This window comes from Astyanax mexicanus, chromosome 1 (genome assembly GCF_023375975.1).
Source record: "Astyanax mexicanus isolate ESR-SI-001 chromosome 1, AstMex3_surface, whole genome shotgun sequence".
In the NCBI taxonomy this organism is placed as follows: Eukaryota; Metazoa; Chordata; class Actinopteri; order Characiformes; family Acestrorhamphidae; genus Astyanax; species Astyanax mexicanus.
The window spans coordinates 121,388,820-121,405,588 of record NC_064408.1 but is presented as its reverse complement, the minus strand read 5'-3'; the positions used below and the strand labels follow the sequence as shown (position 1 = coordinate 121,405,588).

Genomic DNA, 16,769 nt, shown 5'->3' with positions numbered 1-16,769 from the left:
TGTCTGCTTAATATATACTGCTTATATATTTTGCTATTTATAGGTTTATGTTTGAGTAAAATGAACATTGTTGTTTTATTCTATAAACTACGGACAACATTTCTCCCAAATTCCAAATAAAAATATTTAGTCATTTAGAGCATTTATTTACAGAAAATGAGAAATGACTGAAATAACAATAAAAAAGATGCATATTCATAAAGTTTTAAGAATTCCGAAATCAATATTTGGTGTAATAACCCTGATTTTTAATCAGTTATTGCATTTTGGCATGTTCTCCTCCATCAGTCTTACACACTGCTTTTTTTATAACTTTATGATTTACACTCCTAAAAAAACCTCTGGAATATAATCAAGAGGAAGATGGATGATCACAAGCCATCAAACCACCAAACTGAACTGCTTGAATTTCTGCACCAGGAGTGTAAAGCATAAAGTTATCCAAAAGCAGTGTGTAAGACTGGTGGAGGAGGAGAACATGATGCCAAGATGCATGAAAACTGTGATTAAAAACCACCAGGGTTATTCCACCAAATATTAATTTCTGCTGTTAAAAACTGATTTAAAAAATTATATTATTATTGTGTTTTATTATCTGTTACAGGGTTTGTACGGTCATGACAAACCTGTAAAAGTAATGGAATTAAAAAAAAAAAAAGAAAATTCTAGGCCTGGTTAAGTTTTGAAAAAATAAAAACATCCAGAAAGTTTTGAAAAAGTCAAACTAAATTTGTTCTACACATCTTTGTGTTTCTGTTCATCGGCTAAGAAACTACTTTTCTATTGCAATACATTTTTTATCTAAGTATCCTATACTAGTGCATCTCGAAAAATTATACTATCATATACTATCAAGTTACTTGATTTCAGTAATTTAGTTGAACTCTATATAATAAACTCTATATATTATATAGATGTAGTAAACACAGAGTGATCTATTTTAAGTGTTTATTTATTTTATTGATGATTAATGATTATGGCTTACAGCCAATGAAACCCCACAAATCAGTGTTTCAGAAAATGAGAATATAATATAATACTAATTGGTACTTTCTGGCAGTGTGGGCAGTGTGCCAAGTCCTGCTGGAAAATGAAATCCACATCTCTATAAAAGTGCAGTGTAATACATCTATATAATATATGAGTTTCACATTTTGAACACATTTTTAATGATATTCTACTTTTTTGAGATGCACTAGTATATTTCATATGTTAAAATTAAATTAATTATAACTGGTAAAATGCATCATAAACTTCATGGTACCAAGCATCCGCATCTTTTATCTCAGAGCATAACGACCGCACTGGTTTCCACCGTCCACCGGCGTACGGAGCACCTAAATTATCACATGGCAGAAGGTGTGATAAGGGGTTTGGTTAGCATGGAGGTCTCGCAGGTTTGATGAATCACCTCAGATATGTAATCATAGAGATTCATATCTCTGTACCTGCTTTCCTTACATACTGGCCTCTGCCTTTTAGCGTCAGAGTGAATGTGTTTAATACTGGATGTTCACCTCTGATTTTGGTTTATTCGCACCTTCAACTAAATATGCTGTTCATATACTGCTGCTGTGCGCTGGATATTAAATTTTAATAATGATTCAGGCCTGTTATGATTTTTTCGTATTTTGTAACTTTTAATTGTTTCAGATAAACAACCAAATTTTAATTATAGTCAAACACTACAAAAGTAAATACAAAATGCAATTTTTTTTTATGATTTTTTATTAAGGGAGAAAAAATCCAAACCTAACTGTGGTTTATCACACCTGAGTTCAATTTCTCAATTTTTCTAGCCACACCCAGGCCTGATTATTGCCACACCTGTTCTCAATTAAGAAATCACTTAAATAGGACCTGCCTGACAAAGCGAAGTAGACCAAAAGATATTCAAAAGCCAGACATCCTGCTTATAGCCAAAAACAAAATCAGGAACAAATAAGAAACAAAGTCATTGATCATCTATCAGTCTGGAAAAGGTTATAAAATCATTTCTAAAGCTTTGGGACTCCAGAGAACCACAGAGATTCACTATTATTCACTAACGGAGAAAACACAAATGGAACACTGGTGAACCTTCCCAGGAGTGACCGGCCGACCTAAAGAAATTACTCCAAGAGCACAGCGACGACTCATCCAAGAGGTAAAAAAAAAGACCCCACAACAACATCCAAAGAACTGCAGGTATAACTCGCCTTGTTTTATTAATTTTAAATGTTTAAACATTTATTATATCTCAATTCCAACATATTCTGATGTCTTGTGCTTTTGTAATAAAATTAATATTGTTAGGGCTGGCATTCGCCAATGATTTCTAGAATCGATTTAATTCCAATTCACAAGGACCCAGTTTGATTCAATTCGATTCGATCCAATAATGATTCATTAAGGAATATTTAAGTTTTTTCGGAGAACTCAATGTTGCACGTGTACAAGGAATATTTCACCTACCATTACTTAAAATATTAATTAATTAGAACTTAAAAAAGAAATAAGCTGATTTTAACCTTCTCGTGCTCAAGGGCATCATATCATATATATAGTTCTTATTCATAAAGTTTTAAGAGTTCAGAAATCAATATTTGGTGGAATAACCCTGGTTTTTAAGCACAGTTTTCAAGAATCTTGGCATCATGTTCTCCTTCTCCACCAGTCTTACACACTGCTTTTGGATAACTTTATGCTTTACACTTCTGGTGCAAAAATTCAAGCAGTTCAGTTTGGTTTAATGGCTTGTGATCATCCATCTTCCTTCTTTGATTTTACCAAATTGAAAACATCTGGAATAAAATCAAGAGGAAAATGGAACCAGAGTCAAATGTATGTGCCTAAAGTCCTAAACCAACTAAATGTGTGCATTTGCACGTGTGTATCAGCAACGAGTTCAACTTACTGTAAAGCAGCTGACTGTATTAGAAGGTATGTCCACACCTTTCGGACGTCTAGTGAAAATCCCCAACAGCAAGGCTGAGAAAAGGCCTATAGAGTTCTCTATTAATAAACCTGGCTCTGCTACAATGGTGAGATTGAACACAGCCATTAAAACTTACTGTAAACAAACTACTCTGGGAAGGAAGCGTCCATAAATAAAGCTCATCTGCTCCACAGGCTTATTCAGTTCTGGAGAGGTGGTTATATTGGGATGCTGCCGAGTTAAAACCCTTAGATTTCATTCAGAAGAGGAGAATAAACTTTCTGACTTTCGACAATTCCTCTTCTAGGGTCTAAAAACGTACAGTTTACTGTATGTACAAAAGTATTAGGACAATGCTAATAACTAACTAAAACTATTTAATTTAGTTATTTCACTAATAACTAAATAACTAATTTAAACTATCACTGTCTGTCTGCCTGCCACAGACTCTAATGCTCCAGAAAAAAAAAACTCCATTTCCCATAATACACCTGTACTCAACTCCTCGGACATGCCGGATCACATGGCTCATCGTTCGTTCGTTTAAACAAGTTCATATTCAAAAAGTTTTAAGAGTTCAGAAATCAATATTTGGTGGAATAACTCTGGTTTTTAATCACAGTTTTTTTCATGCATCTTGGCATCATGTTCTCCTCCAACAGTCTTACACACTGCTTTTGGATTTGATTTGATGTTTTGTGATCATCCATCTTCCTCCTTTTAATTTGGTCAAATTAAAGAAATCCCTGTCTCTATAACGCTAGTGGTGGTGGTTAATTACCTTGCTATGGTTAGCAAACCTTACTGAAGCTCAGTGATTACTTGTTCACAGGCACAGCTGATTACGTGCTGTTGTGTTCTATACCTGGCAACTCTGAGTGTGGAAATGGGAGTGTGGAAATTGGTGGTGGGCAGATTCATAGGCCACAACCCACACAGATTTCTGTGACGTTCCGCTCAGTTCAACCAAAAAAAAAAAAGAAAGATACGTCTGGATTCACTTTCTTCACGTCTCTCTTTAAAAAAGAAGATGCCTCGTCTCTGCGCTGGTAAAGAGGGGAAGACGGGAAGGATGAGGAAGCTGTCTTGTCCGTGTCAATCAAGTTCCTCCAGAGGGAACACTGTGTTTGATTCCTGCCCACTGTAGCTGCTCCCGCGCGATGCTAAATGTCTGTTCTTATCCACCGCAGCCCGTTCCATCAGCGCTGCACACGGCTCAACCACAACCACAGCTCACCCCGGCCCTCGCACATCTCAGGAAATATGCAAAACTGAAAGCAGATAACAATATGCAAAGCTAGCCCGACCACCGCAGGGCACACGCCCATAACGGACAGACCTGCGCCGTCACATCCGACACCAGTCCTCACCGAATTAACCGACGACATTACAGACGACCCGCGCTGCTACGCCGAACAAGGCCTGCCATTATGCAGCATGCGCTCATATCAATCCAGAGTCATTAGCTCTGTGTTAGCGGCTGTCTCCTGGGACACTGTTCACGGCTCTGCCCTCCAGAGATCCCTCTCCCTCTGAGAAAGTCATGTGTTAGAAAAGCTCCTCTTGTTTCAGAAGAAAAATAAGATGAGAAGATCAGAAAAGCTCATTTTTTTATGAAGCAAAGCGTTATTAGCCTGGCTAGCGCTCACATGACCAATAGAGCAAAGAGGCAACATTGTGTGGAGAAACACATGCTTTCAAAATGCATTTATGTTAGTATACAAATTGCTCATCTTAGCTATGGTTAATGAACCTTACTGAAGCTCAGTGATATATATATATATAAATACATTATATTATAGCTGCAACTAATGAGTTTTGGTATTTTGGTAGTCGACTAATCTGATGATTTTTTTTAATTAGTCGATTAGTCAACAATTATGATTGTTTTTATGCAGTTGGGTGAAAGCTAAAATGTAAAGTATATCTGTTACATTTCTTATTAATGTTATACTATAGTGTCAGTGTCCACATTTCTCATCTCTACTATTCTAGTAGTGGTGATAGATAACCCAGATATGTTATTCAGCAACCTTACTGAAGCTCAGTGATTACCTGTTTAGCAGAAATAAAACTCCATTTCCCATAATACACTTGTACTCAACTCCTCAGACATGCCGGATCACATGGCTCATCGTTCGTTCGTTTAAACAAGTTCAAATTCATAAAGTTTTAAGAGTTCAGAAATCAATATTTGGTGGAATAACCCTGGTTTTGAATCTCAGTTTTCGTGCATCTTGGCATCATGTTCTCCTCCACCAGTCTTACACACTGCTTTTGGATAACTTTATGCCTTTACTCCTGGTGCAAAAATTCAAGCAGGTCAGTTTGGTGGTTTAATGGCTTGTAATCATCCATCTTCCTCTTGATTATATTCGAGAAGATTTCAATTTGGAAAATTAAAGAAATCCCTGTCTCTATTGCGCTAGCGGTGGTGGTTAATTACCTTGCTATGGTTATGGTTGTAAAGTATATCTGTTACATTTCTTATTAATGTTATACTATAGTGTCAGTGTCCACATTTCTCATCTCTACTATTCTAGTAGTGGTGGTAGATAACCCAGATATGTTATTCAGCAACCTTACTGAAGCTCAGTGATTACCTGTTTAGCAGAAATAATGACAGTTCTATGATTATATAGCACCAATGGTAGAAAAGCTCCTCTTGTTTTAGAAGAAAAATAAGATGAGAAGATCAGAACACAAAGCTATTTTTGAGAAAGCAAAGCGCTATTAGCCTGGCTAGCGCTCGCTTGACCAATAGAGCGAGGAAGTAACACTGTGTGGAGAAACACATGCTTTCAAAATGCATTTATGTTACTATTCAAATTGCTCATCTCTACTACACTAGTAGTGGAAATAAATTACCCAGCTGTGGTTAATGAACCTTACTGAAGCTCAGTGATTACCTGTTTCGCAGAACAAATGCCAGTTCTACAGTATATCTTTATATCTACAGTATTTTATGGCAGCAACTAATGATGTCTGGATGTCTAGAAACTTCAGCATCAGCTTAATGCCTAGATTTGGCTGATATTGCAAACCTATTGTCAGGGCCAGACAGGAATGAGACTGGTGCAGATACAATAAAATAACTTTTATTAAAGTTATAGAGTAGACAGGGGTAGTCAACAGAAACAGGGTCAGTACCAAAAATGCACAGTGTAGAGAAACCATACCATAACCAGAGGACAGTCCAGAGTTCATACACGGGTAGGCAGTATCACAGGGTAGGCAAAAATCCAGAGTATAATAAACAGTCCAGGTCATACACGGTAATCCAACACAAGGGAGCAGGCAAAAATCAAAGTCGGTAGAAAACAAAAAACAAGATCATACACGGAAAATAGCAAGGGCAAGAGAAACGCTTTGTATTGTAGGATTTACCAAACAGATACTCGGCGAGGTGTGAGCGTGAGCATGGTCCTTAAATACACTGAGTAATCAGTACTCTGGACTTCCTGGTGGCGTCATGTGATGTGTCATGTGATCGGGAGTGTGTGTTGTGTCATGGAGTGGTGCGTTCTGGGTATTGTAGTTGTTACTGTGAGAATCGCAGATAGAGCTGGATGTGGGAGACACAGACGTGCTTTCAGCACCAGACATGACACCTATACTGTCTTATCTATTTATTGTATGCTGAAAAGGGACCAAGCAGCACTGGTTGCTATAAAACAATTGGCCGACACTAACTGAAAAATGAAAAATGAAAATGAAAAATTTCTCAGTAGAAACCTTTCATTGTATTGTTTCTATGCAGTGGGTTGAAAGCTAAAATGTAAGGCAAATGGAAAAAATTAAGAGAGCACTTCAGTTTCCGAATCAGTTTCTCTAATTTCGCTGTGTATAGGTATATATTTGAGTAAAATGAACATTGTTGTTTTATTCTATAAACATATTGGCATCATGTTCTCCTCCACCAGTCTTACACACTGCTTTTGGATAACTTTATGCTGTTTTACTCCTGGTGCAAAAAATTCAAGCAGTTCAGTTTGGTGGTTTGATGGCTTGTGATCATCCATCTTCCTCTTGATTATATTCCAGAGGTTTTCAATTTGGTCAAATCAAAGAAACTCATGATTTTTAAGTGGTCTTTAATTTTTTTCAGAGCTGTATGTTACATTTGTTTTTAATGTTATACTATGGTTTCAATCTCTAGATTCACTAGAGGTGGTAATAAATTACCCAGCTATGTTGTTCAGCAACCTTACTGAAGCTCAGTGATTACCTGTTTAGCAGAGAAATAGCAGCCAGAAGCTGAGAGAGCAGATTTCTACAGCTGTATTTATTATGCTAAGTGCTGTGGTCATTTATTTCCCATTTAGAAACATGCCTGCCTTTCTCAAGAACCTGCTTCTACAGCCACATGCTATCTAAAGCCATCTGAAGCCACGGCCTGATCTGCCTGTGGTCTTTTATGAGCTGCTCGTCTTTCAGAGAGAGGTTTCCAGTATCACGCCGGAAGCTCACGGCAGATAGGAGCCAGAAGCTAACGGTTAGCAGCTAACGGCTAGCAGCTAACGGCTAACAATGTAGCGTCAGCCTCTGATATGATTAAACAGATATAATCTGCGTCCCTGTGGAGAGAAATAGAGAGGCAGAGAGGAAGCCTGAGGCAACGTGCCACTTCCCCTCCGACCGCTGGTAAATACACCAGTATAAACACACAGTGGGGGCAAGCTGAGATCCCACCAATCCCAGCAAACACTCCCAGAACATCTCCCAGTGTTTCCCTCCTGGGTAAATGCTTAAATACTGACCTAATGCCAGTCGTTAGCCTGTTTGTTGTGTCAAAGAAGAGATACTAGAGTCATTATACGAGAGTTTATTCTGTTTTTGATGGAGAAATTGTCTCTATTGTCCAGATAAAATGGCTTTTTTATTAGATCTTGGATTCTGGAGCATTCTTGAAGTACTACTTGAAGTAGCTGAATAAATGCATTCAAAAAAAAAAGGGTGTCTACAAACATTCAGACATAAAATGTTATATGATGACAGTATATTTTCTGGATCAAATATTAAAACACTTCAGTTAACCTAGAGAGTAATAAGGTTAATGAATGGGCTGCATTACAACCATTTAGAAACACCAATGCAGTCAAGAGCTGTTCAGAGGTGAGGTATTGACCCCGGCTAGCACTGCTGGAGCAGCATATGCATTAGCCACTAACCACGCTAAGCATTAGCTCTTTTGTAGTTGAGAGGCGAGTATACTGGACTGTACGCCTGCGCGTTTACTATGTCAGGTGTTTGGAGGCATTAGCATCTATTGCTAATGCTGCTGCACCCAGCCTTAGTGAAAATCTGTAAATCTAGGTTTACTGTACATAAACGGAAGTGCTTTACTCACCCAAATAAACAGTTTTCAGGAGAGAAATCTGTGTAGATGCTTAGCTTAGCTTTATTTAACTTAGTTTGACTCTATACTGACTCAGTTTAGCTACAAATGTGATTATACTAGAGATGCACCAATATATATACAGCTCTAAAAATAAAATAAAATAAGAGACTACTTAAAATCATGAGTTTCTTTGATTTTACCAAATTGAAAAACTCTAGAATAATCAATATATAATCAAGAGGAAGATGGATGATCACAAGCCGCCATCAAACCAAGCTGAACTGCTTGAATTTTTTGCACCAGGAGTGTAAAGCATAAAGTTATCCAAAAGCAGTGTGTAAGACTGGTGGAGGAGAACATGATGCCAAGATACATGAAAAAAAATGTGATTAAAAACCAGGGTTATTCCACCAAAATATTGCCATTTCTTATTTTCTGCAAATAAATGCTCTAAATGACAATATTTTTATATGGAATTTGGGAGAAATGTTGTCTGTAGTTATAGAATAAACCAACTCGAACATATATAGCTAAATATATGAAAATACATAGATATACATATATATATAAATATATAAATTAGAAAAACTGAAAGAAAATAGTAGTAGTATTAGAATTGAAATAAGGGAGGCAGCTCTATGTAACGGTTACATTATTTAAGGTGGAACTGAGAATTCAACCAAGAGATAATACAATTTAAGGTGGAATGAAAAAAATAATAATAAGGAAGGTTGGAGTTAAGTAGATGTTACTCTAAATGCGACAATGTACAATGTACAAGTGCTGCACCTTTTAAGGTGGAAAGGAACAGTCGAAATTAGACACTCCTGGCCTCACTACTGAGGGGAATATCAGCTAATTAAAGCAGTCAGAGTTAGAGTTTTTCAGCTTAATCTCTATCTGCGGCATCAGACTTTTGCTTTCCTGTTGGTCCAGCCGTTGTCCTCAACCTGGCAACCAGGGAGAGCTTTGCATATGGGGAGGAGGTATCATGGCAGATAACCCTCTCCAAGGCTTGTTTAGTAGTGCATGTTGTTCTTTTAACCAAATGAGTTGATAACGCTCACGCACACAGTCCTCTGAGAGAGCTCTGATTGGTTATGATGATCGTAGCACATGCTATCAACATTATGATTGGTTAGAAAACTCATTTGCATGTCACAGATATCAGCACAGTGAAGAACAATATCTCAATGCTGATAAAAAGCTCTGCACTCTGCAGGCCCTCGGCGAACGGCTGTGTTTTCCTCTCGTTTTTCCTCAGAGCGACCTCCAGCGCAGGGCCAGCTTGTGTTCTCCTCACCCGGGGACCAGAGCGAGCACTGCTGATGCAGAAGTCCAGAAATAGACGGCGGCTTTGGACCGCGTCCAGGAGCCCTGACAAAGTGGATTCTCCAATAACAATGAGAAACCAAAAGACTGGGGCCTCAAAAGACCTCCCTCAAAAGATAGCACCTCACAACGTATGCAGTGCAGGTTTTATAAAGCTTAGATTCTGCTGTCCCATGACTTTTTACACTATGTGCACAAAAGTATTAGGACACCAACACATTACATTAAAAGCAATGGTCACGCTTAAAGCAACAAGTCTATGTAAGTTGTCTTTTTATTGGAATTATACATTCCACCTTAAATGGTGCATCAATTGCATTAACGCACCTGAGGTCATTCCACCTTAAATGGTAAAGCAGAACCTGAGACTTTTCCGCAATTAAACCACAGTGAAACAACTGCACCATTTAAGGTGGAGTGGTCTCCAATTACAGAATGTAACTGCTGCACTATTACAGGCAATATTTAGGATTCAAACAAGACCCAAAATAAAGCAACTGCTGCACCATTTAAGGTGGAATGGAGCATTCAAATAAGACACAAAAGAATGTAACTGCTGTAAAATGTAAAGGTAAATCGTAAAGGAGCACCACCTTAAATAGCGCATCGATTACATTGTAGTGTCTGAGGTTATGGTGATTCCACCTTAAATGGTTCAGCAATCATACCAAAATGAACCAACTGCACCATTTAAGGTGGAATGGTTTCCAATAATAGAATGTAACTGCTGCACAATTTAAGGTGGAATAGCCTCAGGTGACAGAATGTAAGTGTTGAATATGTTAAGGTGGAATGGAGTATTCAAATAATGCAACTGCTGTAACATTTAAGGTGGAATAGAGTATTTAAATAAGACACTAAATATTACAAATGCTGCACCATTAAATTAGACCCAGAAGAATGTAACTGGTGCACCATTTAAAGAAAAAAGTACATTGTTAAAGAGGTAGGCACCACCTTAAATAGTGTATCAAATACATTATAGCACCTGAGGTCATTCCACCGTAAATGGTTCAGCAGTTACCTGAGACTTTCCCGCAATCATACCACAATGAAACAACTGGACCATTTAAGGTGGAATGGTCTCCGATTAGAAAATGTAACTGCTGCACCATTTAAGGTGGAAACGAGTATTCAAATTAAATAAGCGCAAAATAATTAAACTGGTGCACCATTTAAGGTGAAATTGAGTATTGAAATAAGACACCAAAGAATATAACTGGTGTACCATTTAAGGTAAAATATAAATCTTATAATAAAAATCTTAAATATAAAGTGCAGCAACATTTAAGGTGGAATTGCCCATTTAAATAAAATAGAATGGAATATACAAATAGGAGACACACAATGAAATTGCTTTAAGGTGGATGTTTATATATGAATCAGAGTGTCACCATAATATACTGTAACTGCTACACCATTTAAGGTGGAATTGCCATTTATAGTAAAATAAGATGAAATATTCAAATAGGAGATGCACAATTCAACTCATAGGTAGATTTTACAAATGGATCTGAAAGTCACCACAATATAACTGTATACGTAACTGCTACACTATTTAAGGTGGAATGGCCATTTAAGGTAGTATGGAACAGATTATTCAAACAGTACAATAGTATAGCAATAGTAGTAGTAGAATTGGAATAAGGGAGCCACCTCACCTCATGTAACTTCTACATCATTTAAGGTGAAATTGAGAATTCAAACAAGAGATAATACTTAATTAATTTAAGGCAGAATGAAAAAAATTTAGATAAGGAATGTTAGAGTTTTTACAATAGAGAATGTAACTCTAAATGTGACAATGTAAAATAAGTGCTGCACCTTTTAAGGTGGAACGGAACAAGCAAAATTAGACACTCCCAGTCTAAGTACTATGGGGAATATCAGCTAATTAAAGCAATACTCCAGAGTTTTTCTGCTTAATTTCCATCTGCTGCATCAGGAGCATACGCTCAATGAACACAGACAATACACAACACCTCCAGCACCTTCAGAAACTCACCTGCCCCTGCCTATTGCCCTTCATTATGTGCTACAATGAGTGTCCCTGCTAATCTACTGTACGCTCCTGATGCAGCAGATAGATAATCACTATAATAACAGATAGATAATCACCATAAGAGTCTGATCTCTAACTGAAACCAAGCAGAAAAAAACACTGAAATGTGCAGAAATATGCGCCTCCAGCAAATCAGTCTCGCTGCCTTACTTATTCAATCTATTTATGAAGAGTTTTGGCCCACACGCAACCACACACACACACACACAACCACACACACACAACCACACACACACAACCACACACACACAGAGCTAAAGCCAATGCAGTGAATTTAACGTAGCGTAACTGTGCCAGATGTAACTACTGCACTAAAAATAGAGCACTGTATTTACCTCACTCTAAAGTATACATGAATAAAATGTGTTATATAATAACTCAGCACGCTAAATATATATATATATATATATATATATATATAAGAATCTGTGTCTCTGAAAAATGTTATATTATATAAGACCAATTGGTACTTTTGGCTACAGTGTGGGCAGTGTGCCAAGTCCTGCTGGAAAATGAAATCCAGGAAATCTTGCCCCACTTCATGCTTTCCTCTGCTGACAACTTTTATGGATTTCATTTTCCAGCAGGTCTTGGCACACTGCCCACACTGCCAAATATATCCAATTGGTCTTATATAATTTAACATTTTTCTGAGACACTGATTTAAAATAAATAAATGCTTACATCACATTTTGAACTGAATTACTGAAATAAAGTAACTTTTTCTTAATTATATTCTATTTTTTTTCAAGATGCACTAGTATATTACCAAAAGAAAATGTAGAAATTGTCAAATATACAGTATTAATATAAATAAAGTCAAAAATAATACTTTTTTTCCTCATATTCACACAAACAAACCTATGAAGCAATACAGAAACAATAAAAAAATCCAAAATTTTAAAGGAATTTTTACAGAATTCTCAAACTTTCTGTATAATTCACTGCTTGAGAGTCAGGGGGGGTCTGATGTGAAATGTAGGGTGCTATAATTTCAGCTGATTCCACATATTAACACTCTATGAGAACACACACACATTTACAAAATACTCAACACAACAGCACACAATAATATTCCTCATTAAATATACGTTTCATTGGCCCTCAAAGCAGCATTTAATTACGGAAACATGATGAACATTTGGTTAAAGTCTCCTTCAGATAAAAACACCAGATATCCAACAGATACAGAGACCCCTGAAGAGTATATACTACATACATATACACACGCCTGCAACAACTCATACAAATCCACCATACACACAATAATACACATCTCAGTTAGCCATGCACCAAACCTTCACCAACTGAAATCATTATGAGAAAAGACCAAATAATCATTTCATTCATGCAGACGTTTTTGTTTTGGTTTCAGCTAAATGTTATATTTTGTTCGATTTCATTTCCAACTAAAGTTACATTTTGTTGCTTTTGGTTTCAGTCAAATGTTACATTTTGTTTTAGTTCAAGCCGCATTTTTTTTTCATTTTGTTTGTTTTCAGCCAAATGTTTAAATTTTGTATGTTTTTGTTTTCAGCCAAAAATTATAAGTTTTGTTCGAGTTTTTTCTTAGGTGAATGTAAAATTTTGTTTGTTTTTGTTTTGAGATAAATGTTACATTTTGGTTGGTTGCGGTTTCAGCCATTCAACATTACAGTTTTTAATGTTTTGGTTTTAGCCAAATGTTACACTTTTTTCTATTTAAGTCAAATGTAACATCTGGTTAATTTTTTATTCTAGCCAACTGTTACTGTTTTTTTTTTTTTTTTGGTTTCGTATCTAACAAATGTTACATTTTCCAATAAGGTTTTAGCCAAGTGTTACATTTTGTTCAGTTTTGGGTTCCATCAAATGCTACATTTTGTTCGGTTTCAGCCAAATGTTACATTTTGTCAGTTTTTAGTTTCAGCCAAAAATATTACATTTTGTTAGTATTTACATTTTGTCAGTTTTTAGCTTTAACCAAGTTTGACTTTTTGTTCAGTTTTGGTTTCAGCCAAAAATGTTACGTTTTTGACTTCGGTTTCAGCAAAGTGTGACATTTTGTTAGTTTTTGGTTCCAATCACATTTAACATTTTGTTCGGTTTCAGCCAATTTCGTAAGATTTTGTTTTCGCACAAAAATGTTATGTTTTTGTTTTGAGATAAATGTTACATTTTGGTCATTTTGTTAATATTTAGTTTCAGTGTTCCTTTTTGTCCGGTTTTGGTTTTACAGATGCTACAGTATACACTGTTTTAGTTTCAGCCAAATGTTACACTTTTTTCTATATCAGTCAAATGTTTTCAGACAAAAATGTTACATTTTGTTTTATTTCGGTTTGAGCCAGATGCTACATTTTGTTACATTTCAGTCAGAATGTTAAAGTTGGGTTCAGTGCATCATTAACCTCAGTGTGGGTCAGTGACCGCGCGGCAGCGGTCTCTCAGGTCTAGGCTTAGATAGAAGCTGTAGATTCTTAATGAAGCTCATCAGTTCAGACCAACAGCAACACAACAAACACACTGTTCACTCACTGTCCAGCACAAATAAATATATAAATAAATATATATACACACTGACAGGAGCTGAGCTCGTGTTTATCTTACCTCTCTGACTTTGTCCCGCCGCTGGACGGTCTGGGGGTCCGTAGGTTTTCCACGATCAACTCCAAGCGCGGGTTTCAGGAGACACTTGTTGATCATCTCAGAGTTAGACCCTTTCCTGCCGTCCTTGCGCTCTAAATCCCGGGCTGCGTCCACCGCGTCCACCTGCGTCCTCTCCAGGGTGCCCACTGACCTCTCCAGGCTCCGGGCATCGTGCGTTACAGAAGGTCTCCGACTGACCCTCAGCTTGCCGGCGGGCGCCTCCAGCGCCCTCAGGGGCTCTCCGGCGCTCTTCTTCGTGAGGTCCCGGGTCTCTCCCTCGGAGCGCACGGTCACCGGCGGGCTCTCGCTCTTGGATAAGAAGATGCGCTTGAGGCGCACCGAGTCTGGCAGGAAGAAGAGCGCGCCGAAGCACAGCGTGACCAAGCCGGACAGGAACAGCAGGAAGACGAACTTCTGGGACAGACGGAGCCCCATGCCCGGCGCAGACACACCGGGGATCTTCCTGAACACCATTTACGAACCGGTCACCGGTCGCGCGCTTTTACGCACGGAGTTTATTTATTTTCTCCTCCAAACACTTTTTCTTTTTCTCTCTGTATGTCTCTCTCTCGCTACGCGTTGAGCACCTCTCCAAACGCACGTGCACCGTGTCTCATGCCCTCCTCTCGCTCTCGCACTCGCTTGCGCTCAGAGCGGCTGTGGCACGCGCGCGGCTTGCGTCAAAAACGCCTCGCGCTCCGGCGCGTCATGACGCAAGACAGCACAACAGCGGACTCTGGTTGTGCCAGGCGGCGACTCCCGCGCGCATGAATGTATGAATGAATGAATGCAAGCGGGGACCTCAGTGGCCAAAATAACGGAAACACCTGCGATACTGTTGCTCTCGCTCCTCCTGGTGATGAAGATAGTGATGAAGATGAAGATGCCGATGAGGAGGAACGGCCACCACCGCCGCCAACACCACCGGCGCGCGAGTTGTTGACACGCCGCCGTCGACACGCAGGGACACACGAACACGAAACGCACGCGACTTGGGGGCGGCGGGGGGCGGCCGTGACGTCATCACAGAAGCCCCACGCTCCGTCCCGGTTCACGTGCACGCGCACAGAGACCCGACCACAACAACAGCACTACATCCACCAGCACCGGCAGCAGCTGCTGCTATTAAGTCCATGCGTCCGGAGAGCCACGCGCACGCGCACACACACGCACACGCGCGCGCACGCCCATCCGAGCCAAAACAGCAGCAGCAGAAGCAGCAGCAGCAGTCAGGCTTCCTCCTCGCTGCAGCGGCGTGCACGCGACAGAGAGAGAGAGAAAAACACGTACAAGCGGCCAAAACGAAAGAAAAAAACGAAAGAAAGCGCGCGCGCGTATGCGTAAAAGCAGTTCCAGCGCGCGTGCGTCTGTTGTGTTGTGTTGTGTTCTATAGATCCAAAAGGAGGCACGCGGAGGATCGTCCTGCTTCTCTCCCTCTTTCTCCCTCTGCCTGCTTTCCGCCGCCTGCCCTGATCTGCTCTGCTCTGCTGTGCGCGCGCACGCTCGCGCAGATCGAGCCGGCTGCGCGTTCACGAGCGGAGGAGGGATGAAGGAGGGATGGAGGGAGGGAGGGGTGTAGTTGCAGTGTGGATGTAAAGAAGAAGAAGAAGAAGAAGAAGAAGGCTGAGCGGGAAAGAAAGGAGGGATACACGAGCGATCTGATGGAATAAAAAGAGAGAGAGAGTGTGTGTGTGTGTATGTGTGTGTTGCGAGTTGGGAGTCTGAAGTGTGTGCTGCTGTGCCCACCTAGTGGTGGGCGAGGGTAACACACTCTCTCTCTCTCTCTCTCTCTCTCTCTCTCTTTGTATATATCAGTTTTTCTAATTTTGCTATTTATAGGTGTAACAGGTGAGAAAACTCCAAAATTACTCCAAAAGGGCATGAACAACTCATCCAGGAGGTCCCAAAAGAACCCAGAACAACATTTAAAGAACTGCAGGATCTCACTTAAAGCCTCAGTTAAGATCAGTGTTAATGATTCAATAATAATAAGAAAGAGACAAAGTGAAAATGGTCTCCATGTCTCCAATTCTTAAACAGCAGAATGCTTAAACCTGCAGCAAATAGTTAAGTTTAGACACAAGAAGTAAGCCTGTGATTATGCAATAATCTGTACTTGAGTATATATATCATATATCCACTGTCTCTTAAAGAAAATGACTTTTGTTGTAGTAAAACATAATAAAAAGGACTAAATACTTCATGAGATCCAGGATTTTGCCCAGCAATCTTTAAAACAGCCACTTCATGGCATATTTTGCCCAGATAAAACGTTTTTTCCAACGTTATTCATGCTTTTAGTAGTTTCACACCTCATTGGTAGAATCCACAAAGCCCTGACATTTAAAACGAGGCATTAATAACTTAAAAAGTGCACAAAAAGCTTATTAAAACATGTTAAAAAATAATATTTATTCATTTATACACTTATCAATATGCCGTACCATACGTCTGTCTTTGTTAAAGAGCATAAAACAAAGTATTTCAGC

General features: G+C 38.9%; 1 protein-coding gene across 2 annotated transcripts in view; it reads right to left on the bottom strand.

The window, feature by feature from the left end:
- Positions 1-15,656, bottom strand: part of LOC103028203 (mannosyl-oligosaccharide 1,2-alpha-mannosidase IA) — a 366,316-nt gene extending 350,660 nt beyond the window's left edge. For both annotated transcript variants that reach the window (XM_049467576.1, XM_049467575.1), the window contains exon 1: positions 14,242-15,656. In XM_049467576.1, coding sequence (XP_049323533.1) covers positions 14,242-14,754 — 513 coding nt within the window. In that variant the 5' untranslated portion in view covers positions 14,755-15,656. The remainder of the gene's footprint in view (positions 1-14,241) is intronic.
- Between the last annotated feature and the right edge of the window lie 1,113 nt (positions 15,657-16,769).